This window comes from Portunus trituberculatus, chromosome 32, assembly GCF_017591435.1.
Source record: "Portunus trituberculatus isolate SZX2019 chromosome 32, ASM1759143v1, whole genome shotgun sequence".
In the NCBI taxonomy this organism is placed as follows: Eukaryota; Metazoa; Arthropoda; class Malacostraca; order Decapoda; family Portunidae; genus Portunus; species Portunus trituberculatus.
The window spans coordinates 2390682-2409125 of NC_059286.1; the positions used below are offsets into that span (position 1 = coordinate 2390682).

At 38.7% G+C, this 18444-nt stretch overlaps 1 protein-coding gene across 3 annotated transcripts in view; it reads right to left on the minus strand.

The window, feature by feature from the left end:
* Positions 1-18444, minus strand: part of LOC123512036 (zwei Ig domain protein zig-8-like) — a 241249-nt gene that overhangs the window by 85430 nt on the left and 137375 nt on the right. The window contains exon 1 of one of the 3 annotated variants that reach the window (XM_045268191.1): positions 5149-5800. The exons of the other annotated variants lie outside the window; for them this stretch is intronic. Within the exon in view, the coding sequence (XP_045124126.1) occupies positions 5149-5194 (46 nt within the window). The 5' untranslated portion in view covers positions 5195-5800. Of the gene's footprint in view, positions 1-5148; positions 5801-18444 lie in introns of those variants that run through there. 3 annotated transcript variants of the gene reach the window in all.

The following is an 18444-nucleotide window of genomic DNA, read 5'->3' on the forward strand; positions in this document are numbered from 1 at the left end:
TATACAAACAGGGAAATACTAGAAAGAGGACAGACATAGAAAACACAACAGAAACAGATAAAGAGAGAGAGAGAGAGAGAGAGAGAGAGAGAGAGAGAGAGAGAGAGAGAGAGAGAGAGAGAGAGAGAGAGAGAATACAGACGAACAAATATATATTCAAACAGGGACACACGCAAATAGATAGAAAGCGGACAGACACAGATAAACAGAAAGGAGAGAGAGAGAGAGAGAGAGAGAGAGAGAGAGAGAGAGAGAGAGAGAGAGAGAGAGAGAGAGAGAGAGAGAGAGAGAGAGAGAGAGAAAATCAGGCAGAGAAAACAGTATTCATTATTTACTCTCCTGAATCTATTATTTCCCAAGGAGCTTTGAATTAAATCTGACATGAATAAGGAATTTCTTCGCCCACTGCAACCCACTCTCCCTTTCCTGCCTGATGTCCAGTCGCCCACTTCACACATGCGCCATAGAAGAGAGGCCAGTGTGAAGATTTAGCTAACACTTTGAGTACTACGACGTGTTTCCATATTTATTCTGCTTACTATTTGGTGGTTCTATACAGCTTCAGATACTTATGTAGTGGAAGCAAATAATGAAGAGTGGCCATTAATCTTCAGACTACATAGCCCCTTCCTGATGTCAATAAAATGGTCTAATCGTACACAAATCACAAGGTAAAAATGTGTCCCAGTACTGAATGGCTTAATGTGTGTTTTTTTTTTATACCATGTTTGACAAGGTAGCGTGATAGTGATGACGATGGTATAGAGACAGAGTATCAATGTGTCAAAACAGAGTGATGGTGATATTGATAGTGTAAAAATAAGAAAATATTGTGTGGATTATGATAACAGTTATGAGTTTAGTGAGGATGATAATAATGATGATGATGATAATGATGATGATGATGATGACGGTGATGATAATGAAAAACAGCAAAAAAAAATATGGTTAACCCCTTCAATACTAGGACGCATTTTTAACCTTGATTTTTGGGCAAGATTAGACGATTTTATTGACATTAAGAAGGGTTTTTGCAGGTCAGAAGATTAATGGCCAGAGTCTTCACTATTTTAACACTTATACGTTTCTGAAGCTGTAGATCGCCAAATAGTAACCAGAAGGAATATGGCAACACGTCCTGATACTGAAGGAGTTAAATTTGCAATCTTGATAGAAAGACATTGTTAAAATAGTGACGGTACAGTGATGGTGAGGGTGATGGTATAAAAATAATAACAATATCAAAATACTGTGATGACGACAATAGCTTAAAGACAAGAATAGTGTATGAAAATAGTGATAATTAGTGTGTGAATGCTACTTATTGAGGATGACAGAGTATAAATAGAAACAGTATAAAGATTGTGATAAGTGTGATGATGAGTGTATAGATAGAAATACTGTGTACTATAGAGCTTTTAATACAGTGAATGGTCTTGTATGATAATAATAAAATGATGAACTAGTAGGAAAATAATTTGTTGGTGTGAAGACAGTCCAAATATAGTTAGTAATTCATGATTGTGATGAAACACTATAAAAATAAATGTAATAGTGTAATAGTGTACGCTGATAGTGTGAAAATGAGTGCAATAGCGTGGAAAACAATAATACTATAGTGTGAAAGTAATGGTGTACTGCAATGCATAGTGTCAAAACAACAGTAAAGACAGTCCGGATAATAACATAATGTAAAACTTGTTTGAAAGTAGTAGTAGTAGTAGTAGTAGTAGTAGTAGTAGTTGTTGTTGTTGTTAATGTTATTGTTACTGTTGTTGTTTTCCTGTTGTTGTTGTTGTTGTTGTTGTTTTGTAGTAGTAGTAGTAGTAGTAGTAGTAGTAGTAGTAGTAACAGTAGAAGTAGTAGGAATAGTAATGTCACTGCTAAGGAAATAGAACTGAAGTACTGTTAATAATTCTGCATCAAAGCTAACAATCCATTATTACTGGTTACATTTTACACAACTCGCAGTAACAAATTCTTCCCATTTTCTAATGAATCTCTCTCTCTCTCTCTCTCTCTCTCTCTCTCTCTCTCTCTCTCTCTCTCTCTCTCTCTCTCTCTCTCTCTCTCTCTCTCTCTCTCTCTCTCTCTCTCTCTCTCTCTCTCTCTCTCTCTCAATTATTTTGTCGTGCTGGTATTCACAATTACTATCTCACTTGTGTTATTCATTCTATTCTAACCAGTGCATGCCTTTTAGAATTCGAATACATTGTATTACTCAGGCAAACAACAGGAGCAAAAACAAAAATAAAAATGCAAGTTAAATTAACATTCACTAATTACTCGCACGATTTACTGTTCTGATACAAACATTCACCGCTGTAGTTTTAGCTTCCCAGTTAATCTCAGTTCAAACTTTAAAACATCAGCTGCGTTTAGCTACACCAGTTAATGTCTTCGTATTTCCTGCCAAGGCTTTTACGTCAGATTACGTGGTTAATTCTTCTAATGTGTTTTTTTTTTTATTGTCTTGCTTCTGTAACGCCTGTTGAATTGTTCATGATAGAGTTAATGGTTTAGCTGCATTCTCTGGTTAACTCTCGTCTATTGTGTGATATTTTGACATTTACTTTAACTGGTTACGAATACAATCACATTTATTTATTCTTTTTTTATTTATTTATTTATTTATTTTTACTGTCGGTCTAAAATAACACTAAAATATTTGTTCCGGTGCAGTCATCAGTTTCCGTTTATTTTTCCACACAAAATCATTCTGAGTCACATAAATACCCATGTGGCCAGCAGCAACCCACTCGAGGCTCACTGGCAGAGCACATCTGAAAGGAATAAAGATGAGGCCGCCCCACAGTTACATTTACTGTCACTTGGTCGTAAATGGTTAACTTCCGTTTTCTTTCTCTAATCTGTCTTTCCTCCGAATCTGTCATATGTTTTTTTTCTTTTTTTACATTTGACGTTCCTGGCTTTTCACATTCTTTCTAGTTTTCTTTATCTCCTCCTTCCGTTGTTCATCACTACCGCACACCGTATTAATATTAGTGATCAGAACTGAGCAGCAGCACCATGAAACTGCCTTGTGTTGAAGCTAACAGCCATGTGGTTTCTTGGGGCTTCAATTTACAACACAGCTTTCTCTCGTTCACAGTTACCGTGATTTGTAAAGAAAATATTACGGATCAGATGATTATGCCATCTTGATGAATTATTGGTCTAACAAGATGAAATGAAAGATACAAATAATAACGATACAATAACGATTGAATGAAATATCTTCCACTATATGTAAATATCAATAAGTAATTTCTAAAACAACAAATAAACATTTAGTAATAACAAAGAAGGTTACGAGTAAACGATAATCAATTACTTTGAAACACCAATATGATAGACGGCAAAACAAGTGAGCCACGCCTTTTACCTTTTCTGAACTGTTTTGATATGAAGCAGGTAATAAAATAAATATAGAGATAATAACAAACAGAGAAAAATGCTGCAATTACATTGTAGTAAATTTCAGAACTAAAGAAAATGAACAACAATGTAATGGATCGTGTCAACATATCATAATTATGTAGTTTACTTAAAATTAAACAGTAAATGAAAACGTCGATAAATGGTTTAATTAATAGTTAAATAGTATAAAAACAAACAGAGTAACTAATGAAAATTGTACTAATACTATATCATAACCTCATATACATATTATATTAATCATGAAGCTTTATGTAAAATGACGAATAATGAATAGGCGATAATGACAAAGCGACAGATTAACTGTGAAATAATAATTAGATGAAGGCTGCAGTGAATGATAAATATTCAATCATTGAATCCGAGCTGGCAAATATATGTAATAATTACTTGTATGCTATATCACCAAAATGTCAAAATAAGTAGGCTCTAAATACTGACGTTAATGATTGATAGATTTTTAAATGTGCAATTAATTGAATGAGAAGATTCGGGGACAATAAATTATCTGTCACTCACTGTCTAAAAATACAAAAAGTGAATTAAACTACAGCCAGCATATTATTCCAAAAGGTAAATGCCAACAAACAAAGCACACACAGCCCATGTCAGTACATCAGTCAGCATGATATCATTTTCCTTACGTCTAAACTTCCCTATAAAACTCACCTTCAAGCTCACCCAAGGAATCGATGGAGAGAGATCAAGAATACACCAACACACACACACACACACACACACACACACACACACACACACACACACACACACACACACACACACACACACACACACACACACACACACACACACACACACACACACATACTCACTCAGAGACACACACACACACACACACACACACACACACACACACACACACACACACCGCGTAGTGTAGTGGTTAGCACGCTCGACTCACAATCGAGAGGGCCGGGTTCGAATCCCGGCGCGGCGACGCAAATGGGCATGCCTCTTAATGTGTAGCCCCTGTTCACCTAGCAGTAAATAGGTACGGGATGTAACTCAAGGGGTTGTGGCCTCGCTTTCCCGGTGTGTGGAGTGTGTTGTGGTCTCAGTCCTACCCGAAGATCGGTCTATGAGCTCTGAGCGCCGCTCCGTAATGGGGAAGACTGGCTGGATGACCAGCAGGCGACCGAAGTGAGGTGAGGTGAATTACACACACACACACACACACACATGCACAAGAGAGAGAGAGAGAGAGAGAGAGAGAGAGAGAGAGAGAGAGAGAGAGAGAGAGAGAGAGAGAGAGAGAGAGAGAGAGAGAGAGAGAGAGAGAATTTTCATCACTGTTTTCAATTTTGTGATTTATGATTGCATAATTATACAGTGTGTGTGTGTGTGTGTGTGTGTGTGTGTGTGTGTGTGTGTGTGTGTGTGTGTGTGTGTGTGTGTGTGTGTGTGTGTGTGTGTGTGTTAATATTGTACAGCCAATTTTTATTTAAACGACAGTTACCGGGAAAATGTTATCACTGTATGCATGAGAAACAACACACCACTAACACACCTCAACACCATTACACTTTACACATCTAAGGACACACGAAACGACGAAAACAATAAGAAAAACTAAAAAGAGAGAAAAAAAAAGAAGTCAATCTCACATTATAATCTCCCTGAACGGTAACACGATGAAGTTAATTACTTAAAGACTCCCAGGTAAAGTTAAGGAGGCTTAGGGATGCTTACCTGGCGTGGCGAGGACCAAGAGGACAGGGAGGAGGAGCTTATACATTATAGAGGCAGGTAATGGACAGCTCTTCGTGGTCGTCTTGCAGGGTACTGGGCCAGAAAGGAGAGGGCAGAGTGTCTATGTGTCACCGTCGCTCATGGTCATAGACTCTGCATAGTATGTACAGACTGAACTCACTGATACAGGCGATCAATCTTGTTTATGGCGACGATTAACAAGGCTCGCTCATGTTTCATCGTCCCAGTGAGAGAGATAGACAGACTGACAGACGAGGGAATAATGTATACTGTTGCACGTTGTTTTGTGAGGGTATCTCGTAACCCACACCCTGAGATCAATGTTCGGTCAACTCAAATATGTTACTGCCAAACTTGAACACTACTTTCCAAACCGCAATCACCGCCTTTAAGTTCTACAGTCCAGTATTTCTTAATGTAAACTGAAACTAGATACACGCACACTTTGCTTCCGTTACAAACTCAGATTTCCTTGCAGTGTACACGACAGCCGGCACTGACACTGGTAATGGAAGGCGCCACTAACAGTCTGGCGAGCCGCTAATGGTCGTGCGCCGCGATACGTGAAGCAGCAGCGGCGGCGGCTGGGTGAGCGAGAGGCAGCGACTGTATGTGCGCATCCGACGACATCACCGGCACTACTGACTGGCCGCCGCTACCTGGGCCTCATCCTGCCACCACACACACACACACACACACACACACAATCTACCAATATTACTACCATAATTCTTACTACTACTACTACTATTACTACTACTACTACTACTACTGCTACTACTCGCACTACTACTAAGGGCTCTTAAGGAAAACAGAGTGGACTATTTAGGTGACACGTTAAACTCTTAAGATGCCAATTTCGTCAGTCGTGAATCAAAGAAAGTACCTGTTGTTTGAATCTATGGAAAATATATTTGGGATCTTGTAGTGTTTGATGAAATATGTCATTGTGTTACTAAAGGCTGATTGATTAATTGATTGATTCATGAAGATTCTACAGACAATGGATATATAGACAACAAAGACATACATAGAGAGACAGAAAAAGACAGATACATAGACATATGAATTGATAAATAGATAAAAAAGATAAGTAGATAATGATAGATCAATATTTGCTCCCGTTTTTGTGTGATTATTGACCTTTTTAAAATATTTACAACTAAACCAGTAGCGGCAAACATCGAATAAGGTTAGAGGAAACGTTAATTCCATTCACCAAATATATTTTCTAGGTGGCTTTAATCATTACTATATCCGGATTCAATCACACGTTACGATGACATTCCGGGGGCAAAAACACACAAAGGGGCAGCAAAATTTAACACGCAAAATTGCCGCTAACTGTAACCCTGAAAAGTGACTGCAGCCGGACAACTTCTGTTAATTAGTCTACAGAGCCGAAAAAAAAGTAACACCGTGGGAAGGAAAAAATAGAGCAAATTGTTAGTTTGACTCGGGCTAACTCTCTCGCTCTCTCCTCGATGTAAAAAGTTTGCAATACGAACAGAGAAGTAAGGAGTTTTATCTCTTTTTTTCTGCATTATTTACATATGCACGAACAAACTTAGTAGAGACTCGTGTGTGTGTGTGTGTGTGTGTGTGTGTGTGTGTGTGTGTGTGTGTGTGCGTGTGCGTGTGCGTGTGCGTGTGTGTGTGTGTGTGTGTGTGAACCTACAATATTCAGCGAAATTCAGAATGCATCAAGAGAAAAGGGTAGAGGTTGGGGGAAAGAGGGAGGGAGGCTCACACAATGGCAAGCAATGTTACTCGAGGCGCGGCAACTCAAGGCATGTGGTATCTCCTCAATCTGACGCCATCACAGCAGCGCCCCGTTGTCCACGCCTGGCTTCACTGCACAAAACGTTCGCCATTTTTCTTGCCTCTTAAGCCAATGAAACGTTTCCCTTGTAACGTTTGCCTCTCATTTCCTGGCCGAGCGTGTGAGTGAGAGAGCTATTTCCTTACTGAACATGAAGGTTAGTGATGATTTCTCTCTCTCTCTCTCTCTCTCTCTCTCTCTCTCTCTCTCTCTCTCTCTCTCGTGGTGGGCCATTTCACCGCTTTATTATAGAGCCTCATTTCAATCACTCATTCAGCAATCAATTCATTAAAAAGATATACGAATCAATCAGCCAGTCTATCTCTTACTTTCTATCTCTTTGTCTAGCTGTCTGTCCATCTGTCTCTCTCATATTTCTGTATGTGAGTGCGTCTTTCATTTCCTTAGATATATTTAGTATCCCCATGTGAACTTCAGTATTAATGAGAGAGGCGAAAGCGACATGGGAAGCCCCGGTCGTTCCCTCAGCCTGACAAACTCTTACGCCTCGATTTCGTCTCGCGTCATCAACATTTCAAGCTGCCATGACGCTGCTGCCGGCGCCTGCAAGAGCAGATTACGCTTTTCCATATATTCCACATAATCAAATTCTTTAGTGTGTGGTAATACAATAAATACAAGTAGAAATAAAAGACGAACAGCATACAATTCTTTTACTCCATCCTGTTTAGTCACCCTATGAAGCAAATAAAATCCAGACACGTTATTGCATCAACCAGGCTGAGGAAAGTGTGTCAGTAAATCACATTATCATAATGCTTAGGGGTCTATGAGTGCCTGGTTGCCCAAAACACAAGTAAGGTGGACTTGGGTGGGGCGAGGCGCGGCACACCAGACCTCGCGGCTCCCTTCCTGCCCTTCCTCGCGGTGTAACATTGATCTCCTGTCCCGTACCAGTCCCTCTTGCACCTCCCGCGGCGATTACTGGGAAGGTGGCTGAATTTAGCGCCGTGCATGTGCAAACAATATCCTGCCTCGTGTGTGATAAAGGGTACTCTCTTTTTCTTCCTCCCCTTATGGATTAGAAAATGTGCTTTATTTTCTCGCTTTCCCGTCTTATGGATTAGGGAGTGTGCATGATTCGCTCTCCTTTGTCTGCTTATGGATAAGGAAATGAGTTTAATTCCCTTACTTTCTCTGCTAAAGGATTTCTGTATTATTCTTTTTTTCTTTTTCCTTATTCATTTATTAACTCACTTTCTCATCTCATGGGTTAGGCAATGTTTTGTTCTGTCACTTTCCCTGAGGGAATAGACAATGTTTATGGATTAGTTAATGCATTTAGCGTTTTCACCTCACGGTTAATAGCTTGCGAAATGTAGTTAACCTTTTTATTTTCTGCGTTTAATGTTTTGTCTTTCCTTGTGAACCAGGAAATGCAATTTTATTTCCTGACTTTCTGTGGATTTACAGTAGGATATGTGTCTAATTTCCTCACTTTGTTTTAAGATAAAGTAATGCCTTCAATTTCCTTACCTTCTCTGGTTATGGAGAAATAAATACGTTCAATCTATTTAATTTTGCTTATGGATTGAGAGAAATATTTTACTTAGCCTGTCGGAATATTCAATCTAGCGACCACAAGTTGAATAAAGTGAAGCAACAAATCCGCACATAAATTCAAAATGCAATAAATATTCTATAGCAAAACAAATAAACATACTGCAATATTAATAACAAATGAGGCATAAAAAATAACACAGACGCTGCTCTACACTTACTGGTTCACTTTGACATATTGGTAGCTTTACGAACATAAGATTGCAACGATAACTTCATGGCCATTTAATATTGTTATGGAATTATTTTATTCTTTGTGTTCTTTTCAAAAAGGAATCGATACTAATAACCATCGGAGTCGCGTGATGTGTGTGTGTGTGTGTGTGTGTGTGTGTGTGTGTGTGTGTGTGTGTGTGTGTGTGTGTGTGTGTGTGTGTGTGTGTGTGTGTGTGTGTGTGTGTGTGTGTGTGCAAACTTTAATAATTCAAGGATGGTCACAGGAATTCCTATTAAGTCTGACATAGTTGTTTGGAATCTGCCTTTGTTTATTTGATTATTTGTATGCTCTCTGACGACAAGAGAGAGAGAGAGAGAGAGAGAGAGAGAGAGAGAGAGAGAGAGAGAGAGAGAGAGAGAGAGAGAGAGAGAGAGAGAGAGAGAGAGAGAGAGAGAGAGAGAGAGAGAGAGAGAGAGAGAGAGAGAGAGAGAGAGAGAGAGAGAGAGAGAGAGAGAGAGAGAGAGAGAGAGAGAGAGAGAGAGAGAGAGAGAGAGAGAGAGAGAGAGAGAGAGAGAGAGAGAGAGAGAGAGAGAGAGAGAGAGAGAGAGAAACAGACAGACAGACAGACAGACAGACAGAGAGACGGGCAGGCAGACAGACAGACAGACAGACAGACAGACAGACAGACAGATACGGATACAGACATGCAGACAGACAGGCAGACACACAAATAGACAGAAACAAGCAGACAGATAAACCTTTCTTGGTTAAACTTTTCAACCGTCAATCAACATCAGCCTTTCTCTCCTCCTGGAGGTCTTCCTACATTCATCCTTTCCCAAAACATGGTAACAGCTCTAACCTTCAGCCGTCGGCCTTTTATTTTGGTTTCCTCTCACTTTGCTTTCCTAAAGTGTTTTAATCCTTCCTTAACAAAAGTTTTCTTAAATATCTATCACTTCACAACTTTACATCTGCAGTATTGTTTCTGTCGTGGTCGCTCTGCTCTGTTTCCTTACAGAGTTTTGGATATCTTCTTTAATGACTTTGGTGGAAAATTTCGCTCTTACCTGAGATATATTAAAAGATCTGATAGAGTCTGACACTAAGCTTTAATTTCCAAACTGTTCCTCTACGTTTTCTTTCTTTTCTCTCTGTAACTTTATCTCAGTTTCCTCAGAGTCAGCTTTATTCCTACTATGGTAGACGGTCACTTTTTCTCTAAAGTTGATTGAGAGCGCTGTTCATCATTGTTGTGCCCTGTCATCAGCTCATTTTGCTATTCATTAAAGATTCTTTCAACAATATTTATTGTTTTGTCCTCTTCTATGCAAATGATATTAATTTGCACCGCTAATGTTGTTTTTTCCAAACACCCAACGCTCCAGAAACAGAACACTGCACACAGAGATATCAAAGAACATTTGACTTATGACCTCGTTAAATAATCAATTAAGATAGCGATGCCAGCAGTGTTTAATGTTTGAAATTATAAGTTCCTCCATCTGGTCACACTACTCAAACTTTCCGACTCCTTGCCAAACAGTATTTCCTCTTGTCTATAAATTAAAACTTTATTTTATCAAAAGGAAGGTATGAAGACATTTACTGATATAACTTTACTTTTGAATTGTTTCCCTTTTAGGATGTGGAATCTTTAGTGTTTTAGCTTTTTTGCTATTTTTTGTTTGTTTGTTTATCTTTGTTCGATGCCTTTCTTACATAGAAAAAGAGCTACACAGACAGATACAGACTAAAAGAGACAGACATGACACACACACACACACACACACACACACACACACACACACACACACACACACACACACACACACACACACACACACACACACACACACACACACACACACACACACACACACATATACTTTTTGCATACTCCACGCCACTGGCACACACCAACACACACTCATTCACCTAATTTGCAGGCATCCGCAGTAACAATAACAACGATGGTTATGACGCAGGACACGCCCTTACAAAGATGTGTTATGGGAGAGTCGTCTAGTGGTGGAGAGTCGCAGTGAATGTAAAGTTTTCATCTCCTACCCTACTTTAATTTTTTTTTTTTTTTTTTTTTTTGCGGGGTGTGTTTCTTGTCAATTCTTGCTAGTGTTGAAAATTTTTATATTGGTGATAATAGATGATTTCTTTTCAGTTTTAGTTTACTTTTGTTATTGATTCGTGATTTGAGAATAAGGATGCAGGTTGGTTTATTTTTATTGGTAATATTTAAATTCGAAGCCTTTGAGTCGAATAAAATGCGCATTTGAAATTCGTTACATAATCAACTTTTGTTGATTGACTATTTGAAGGTCAGAATGCAATTTTAACCCCTTTAGTATTAGGACACATTTTTACCATGAGTTTGGATACGATTAGACTATTTTAGTTACATTAGGAAGGGTCTATGGAGATCAGAAGATTAATAACCAGTCTTCACTAGTGAAATCCCCTCAATAAACTTCTGCAGCTGTATAAAATCACCAAATAGTAAGTAAAATGAATATGAGTATGCGGCATGGTACTGAAGGAGTTAAGATTGATTTATAACACAGGTATCTTGTTATTACTGATCGATAAGTAGAGGTTGAAATTATAGCTTCTTATGAAATTTGCATCTTATACGTCAACGCTAGATTGTTCTTTTTTATCATCAATGTGTGCATCAAAATTGGAATTGCGTTCGTATCGCTAACGCAGGATCGTCTTTCTTTCCTTCGCTATATCAAGATCTCCCTCATGCATTTCTCAAAGTTGCGATGTGGTTTTCAAATTAAAATTTTCACTCATGCACGAGGATTCTGTATTTTCTAGTCATTCCTCAGTATTTCCAATTCTGTTGTTTCAGTTTTGTTGGTACAGGAGGGTGTGGATGCGAGGGTGCCAGTGCAGTGGTGTTTTTACAAATGGATGAGGACTAGACCGGAAGTCGCATCTCCCGCGAACATAAAAAGAAAAAAAATGGGTGAGGAAAAAAGAAAGAAAAATAAAAATTGACAAGAAAGATCTCTTCGGTGGGCTTATAATTTATTTACCATATTTTTTTTCTTTCTCTTAACAATCCTTTTTTGTATCTATCTTTTAATTTTAGGGAGTATTGCAGGGCAAGACTTAGTATGATAGATTTTATTCTTCAACTAAAACTTGTTCTGGAGAAAACAAATAAGAGATGAAATTAATCACGTCTGCAAAACCAAGAACGCTTTTGTCTGGATTCCTCTTACGCATTCTTCAGTATTTTTGTCCCTCTTCTTGATTATGTGGCTGGAATGGTTTCACTTAATATGTACAAATGAATAAAATATTGACTCTAATGAATTTTACTATTTTGAACACTATTTTTTCTTGTATTTCCTCGTAGTTATTGCGTGATCTTGTCATTAGTGTCTACCAGATGCCCACGAGGGAAAAAAACAACATTCCTGTCCTCATCAGAATCTTTAGAATGACGCTGAGTCTTGTACAGCTCCCAACATATTTATTTCCTTTCAGTGTTTCTTCCTTTTTTTCGTTAATGTAACGATATGAAATATTTGTTACAATTAATTCACAATATTTTTTTCTTATATAGCTGTTCATAAAACTGTCATCACCTCAAACACATTAAGATCAAGGAATAGCAGAAGGCACCCGCACCGCCCCACGCCACATTCTTCAACCCGGTCTTGAAAATTTGCAAGATCATATTTATCCAAGCATGTTTATTGCCAACTTTCTTCTTTGCGAGTTATTGCGAGTTTCCAGTGTGGCCATAATCCTTTATCAATGTGGAGCAAGAAGAACCTTCAGCTGTAACTTCGCAGACTTAGTGGTCGCGGAAAAGCGCCGCTCTTTCACCTCACGGAAAGCATTAAAGTATCCAAAACTCGGTAACTTTTGACTATTATCTAATATTTTATGAGCAATGAGTTCCGGGATGCCATTGTGGTGCCGAGTTATCAATATCAGACGTTCCTCCCACTTAAGTCACGCGGGGCGCGGGACACTGGCTGTCACTTACTGTAGCTGTCATTTGTGCTCACCCGCTGTGCCCTACAAGTATTCCACCCTAATATCCAAACAATGCCACACTGTCTGCAAACATGCAAGAACTGTTTCATAACGCGGACACATTCTCATACAAACACTTAACATTCCCTTCTTAGACTTTACGAACAAATACTAGAACATCTTAAGCACATTGTAGAAAATTCACCAAAGCTCCAATACTTGCGGAGAAACACGAATAACAAAATGAACACAGCAACTTTAAGCTTACTTGAAATTGCCAGGCCATCACGGCGGAAGACTGCCGCCACAAAATTTTAAAGCAAGAGTAATTGGTCTTTTGCACGAGTGGAATTCGAGCGGCCGAGGCAACGAGGGCAAAAATATCTCCAGAGACCCAAGGCTGGTTTGGCTTGTGCCTTGGCGCCCGAAACGACATTTATCACCACGCCAGGGACACCGACATGACCTTCACGGGGAATTAGAGAAGTGCACGAGCGTGACATCAACCAACCTCGCCGCTGGAATTGCAAAAAGCGAAGCAAAATAGTTTAAAAGTTAACTAAATGGATAAGAATTAATTAGAGGAGAATGAAAAATGGCGAAAGAGAGAAAGGTTACATAAAAAATAAAAGGAAAATGATGAATTTATATAAACTAAAATAAACTGGCCTGGTGTACCTTACTTCTGTACGCATAAGGAAAGGACTCCCGGGGATCAAATGAACACACTCAGTGATTTTAGCTTGTCATACTTATATACTAGCAATTTAGGTGAACTGCCTGGCCTGATGAAATGCTAAGACTAACTGAATACCACTGAGCGAGGTACTGAACATTTATTCCCTTTCACGCAGTGGAGTTTTATATAAACGTATAGTTTTAATTTTCAGTTGGCACTCCTAGAAAATGTACTTGGATATGCGTAGATGTAGTATTGAGCAACAATAAATCAGGTCTGCATGAATATAGTTTTGTACGAGACTGTTTTAATTACTGCTCAAGACTTTAAGACACGCAAAAGTGAAGGAATAAGGCGACTGTAGTGTATGAAATCGATGTCACAGTTTGAATTATGATGATCTTGACACACACACACACACACACACACACACACACACACACACACACACACACACACACACACACACACACACACACAACACACACACACACACACACACACACACACACACACACACACACACACACACACACACATACACACAACTATCACCGTTTAGTCAGAATACAATTGCTGTCAAGTACATTCTATAACTTTATTAATAATTTCAGAGGCATACATAACCTTGAGGGATCTCGCGAGCGTCCCAATTAAGTAACTAGCACGCAAGGACAAACTTCCAGACCCATACTTGTGTAGTTCAGGTAATCATCCCGTGCTGTCTGCCATTAGGGATCATTTGCTACCAGTATTAGCATCATCTTCATTATCCTACGTGTCACCAGTAGAATAATGAGGTATTTGTGTGTGTGTGTGTGTGTGTGTGTGTGTGTGTGTGTGTGTTTTCACTGTTTGATCTGCTGCAGTCTTTGACGAGACAGCCAGACGTTATTACCCTACGGAACGAGCTCAGAGCTCATTATTTCCGATCTTCGGATAGGTCTGAGGCCAGGCACACAACACACACCGGGACAACAAGGTCACAACTCCTCGATTTACATCCCGTACCTACTCACTGCTAGGTGAACAGGGGCTACACGTGAAAGGAGACACACCCAAATATCTCCACCCGGCCGGGGAATCGAACCCCGGTCCTCTGGCTTGTGAAGCCATCGCTCTAACCACTGAGCTACCGGGCGTGTGTGTGTGTGTGTGTGTGTGCCTTTTGCTTATGTCTGATATTCTTAAGGTAAGCTTAGGTCTCTCTCTCTCTCTCTCTCTCTCTCTCTCTCTCTCTCTCTCTCTCTCTCTCTCTCTCTCTCTCTCTCTCTCTCTCTCTCTCTCTCTCTCTCTCTCTCTCTCTCTCTCTCTCTCTGTATCTCTCTCTCTCTGTATCTCTCTCTCTATATATATATATATATATATATATATATATATATATATATATATATATATATATATATATATATATATATATATATATATATATATATATATATATATATATATATACATATATACATATATTGATATTTTCTATATGAAAGCAGGTCTTTTATCTATGTTCTGTTTTCACTATACCTTCTCTTCAGTCTTGACCTGCAACCTGGTTCAGGCCTGAAGACGGCAAAAAATGATTTCCACCAGCCAAAGTATGTGTTGAGAAATTGTCTTTACTGGTGCCAAGCTGTACACCTGGGCTGGAGCTACTCCCTAGGTACACGCGTGACGGCCCTGGTGGTGACCTCGGCATGTCGGGCAGACTTCCGGAAAACTTGGGCCTTGAACAGAAGTCTGTTATGTGCTGCTGGTGGAGGTGCAGTGTAGACTGAAGGACAAGCTTAAAATACTGTCTCTAAAGACCCGTCCACACAAAGGAACACTATCTAGAAAGTCTGCTTCTCAAATGTTTGCAAACTGCCTACTCTTTTGCCCGGATGGATGTGGATAATTGAATGAATGTATAAATAGAGACAGATGGACGGGTGGATGGATGAATAAATACGTGTGTGCATGGAAAAATGAATGCATATAATAATTAATAAACAAATGGATGGATAGATAAATGTATAATTGGATGGGGAAATGACTAGATAAATAGAAGGATGAACGGATAGGTGGATGGATAAAAAATGAAAAAAAAAGATTAAACGAATGAATGACTCTCTCTCTCTCTCTCTCTCTCTCTCTCTCTCTCTCTCTCTCTCTCTCTCTCTCTCTCTCTCTCTCTCTCTCTCTCTCCCCAGGTCGCCGGAACACACTCACGGCAATCCCATTTCGCGCCGTAAAATCCCGTCTGTTCATCATGCTAGCAGGAGGCATTAGTGCGTCCGGCATTGCGTTCCGCTCCTCTATATTTCATCCACTAATTCTTTCCATACGTATAAGTTTTTCACGAGTGTTATGGCACGTGACACCTAAATTCAATCTAACAACGCTCCTCCCTTCTCTCTCTCTCTCTCTCTCTCTCTCTCTCTCTCTCTCTCTCTCTCTCTCTCTCTCTCTCTCTCTCTCTCTCTCTCTCTCTCTCTCTCTCTCTCTCTCTCTCTCTATATATATATATATATATATATATATATATATATATATATATATATATATATATATATATATATATATATATATATATTTATCTCAAATAATAAAAATATAATCAATCATTAAACTATTTCAACTCTAAATTTTCTATTAATCATTCAATTATTTCCTAAATAACTCTCAAGATTGAGAAAAAGGATAAGTAAAACATTCGTCTCCATCTTGCAGAGAATATTCTGTCTTATATTTATTTTTTGTCGTTATTCAGTGTTTTGCTTGTTTACTCACATGTTAGATTCGTAAAGGTTACCAACTAACAAAAAGGAAAAAGCTACTTTGAAGGTAACATTCGGTAATTATCATACTTCTTCGTCGTCTTTTGTTTAGTTTTCCTTCGCCTTGTCTATATACTTTGTCATTCTTTCTTGCCTAACAAAGCTTTCTTGTTGCTTCTCCCGAGGAAGTTTTATTTTTCTCCTTCAACATTCTTCCTTTCGAATGTTTCCCTTTCCTTCTCGCGTCCTGCATAATGTTGCCTCACTTTTTCTTTGCCAATCTTTTTATTTCTTTTTCAGTCCTTTCTTACCTTGAATTTACCTGCCTTCTCTCAATATTCTTATCACACACACACACACACACACACACACACACACACACACACACACACACACACACACACACACACACACAAACTCTCTCTCTCTCTCTCTCTCTCTCTCTCTCTCTCTCTCTCTCTCTCTCTCTCTCTCTCTCTCTCTCTCTCTCTCTCTCTCTCTCTCTCTCTCTCTCTCTCTCTCTCTCTCTCTCTCTCTCCTATTCAGAAATAACATTCTACAAAATTGTTTTCCCTTATAATTTTGAAAGCCTCGCAAATTAATCAACCATGAATTGATGCTTTCAATTATTTTCATTCTGCACAACACAAAACGGGTACATCTGTTTATCTATTTATCTGTGTTTGCCTATCGAACCTATCTATATATCTATTTACCTATTGATTTGTGCATATATTCATCAACCTGTCTATCTCCCTACATATCTACGTATCTCTTCATCATTTATATACCTAGGTAACTATGTATTCCTAATTTTCTTTTAAAGGGCGTCTTAAGTAAGCAGATTGCGTGTGATAATGATTAGATATAGATGAGCAACGTCAGGGTTTCTACATTTTCCAAAACACGTTACGCCTTGATAGCCTGCCGTATTAATCTTAATAATAAATGCAAAATCTTTCCCTGGGAGCGAGCACGCGGCACATCAGCGCGGCTGAAGACACTCAGGAGGACAGGAGGGCTATTGTAGTTACATGATTTTCAACTAAAGATGTGCTTCTTAAATTCAACAATATAATTTTGGAAGCCAGGGATATTAGCCAAAAGACAGAATCTCTTTGAAAGTGTACGTTCGACATGATTGATTAATTGATTGATTAACTGATTGTCTACGTTGTCGATTTATTCATTGGTTAACTGAGTAACTGACTGCCTGATTTACTTATGTATTTTATTCATTTGTTGAGTGATTGACTTTTTTTTGTAAATTGGTTGGTAAACGGATTGATAGATAAACTGCTTGACTGAACGATAGACAGATTGACGAGTTGACTAATTGAGTCACAGTGCATGTTTTGTGTTTTCATATTGAAGGAATTGGAATTTCGCCATTTTTTTCCATTTTTAATAAAGTAACTTTACAATCTTATCAGTTAAACACAACAGACAGACATTATATTTACACTGAGTGAATTAAGCATCCTAAAAATTGTCTTATTTCATAAAAGCAGACGACAAGACAAGGCTTGCATTACTTATAAGAAACACACCTCAGACCAAACACCACCTTCCAGACACGTCAAGAAAATACAAGTGTGGTTGTCGAGGCAGGATATTGCATTCGAGACACAATATTAGATAGGAAGAAGGTTCGGATGTCGCCTTGAAAAATTGTCACATGAGAATAGACTGAAGCAAGTCAAAGTCAGGCATTGAGTAGAGATTTCCAACCGAAGATTCAAAATAATAGTGTTGAAAAATCTTTATGCTTGCTTCTCTCTCTCTCTCTCTCTCTCTCTCTCTCTCTCTCTCTCTCTCTCTCTCTCTCTCTCTCTCTCTCTCTCTCTCTCTCTCTCTCTCTCTCTCTCTCTCTCTCTCTCTCTCTCTCTCTCTCTCTCTCTTCCTCTGACTGATTCGGTTTCTCCTGCTGGGGTTCAAGTTTAGAAAAGAATTTCAAAAGATGCAACTGACAGAGTGGTCAAAATTATTTAATTCTTGCATTTCCTCTTGTTTCATCTATACTTAGGACGATTGAAATGGAACACTGTAGCAAGAAGCAACCAAGAAGACAAAAGGAATAGCCACTAGGGACGGTGAGGAAGCGCTGTGCAGTGCTTTGCTATTAGCGGAGGCAAACATTTGCTGGTTGACTTATTGTTTAAGTATATGACACTAACTGATGGACGAAACAAAATGCCTGTTAACGTTTGACATTTATAGAGAATAATTCCATGCCTATATATATATATATATATATATATATATA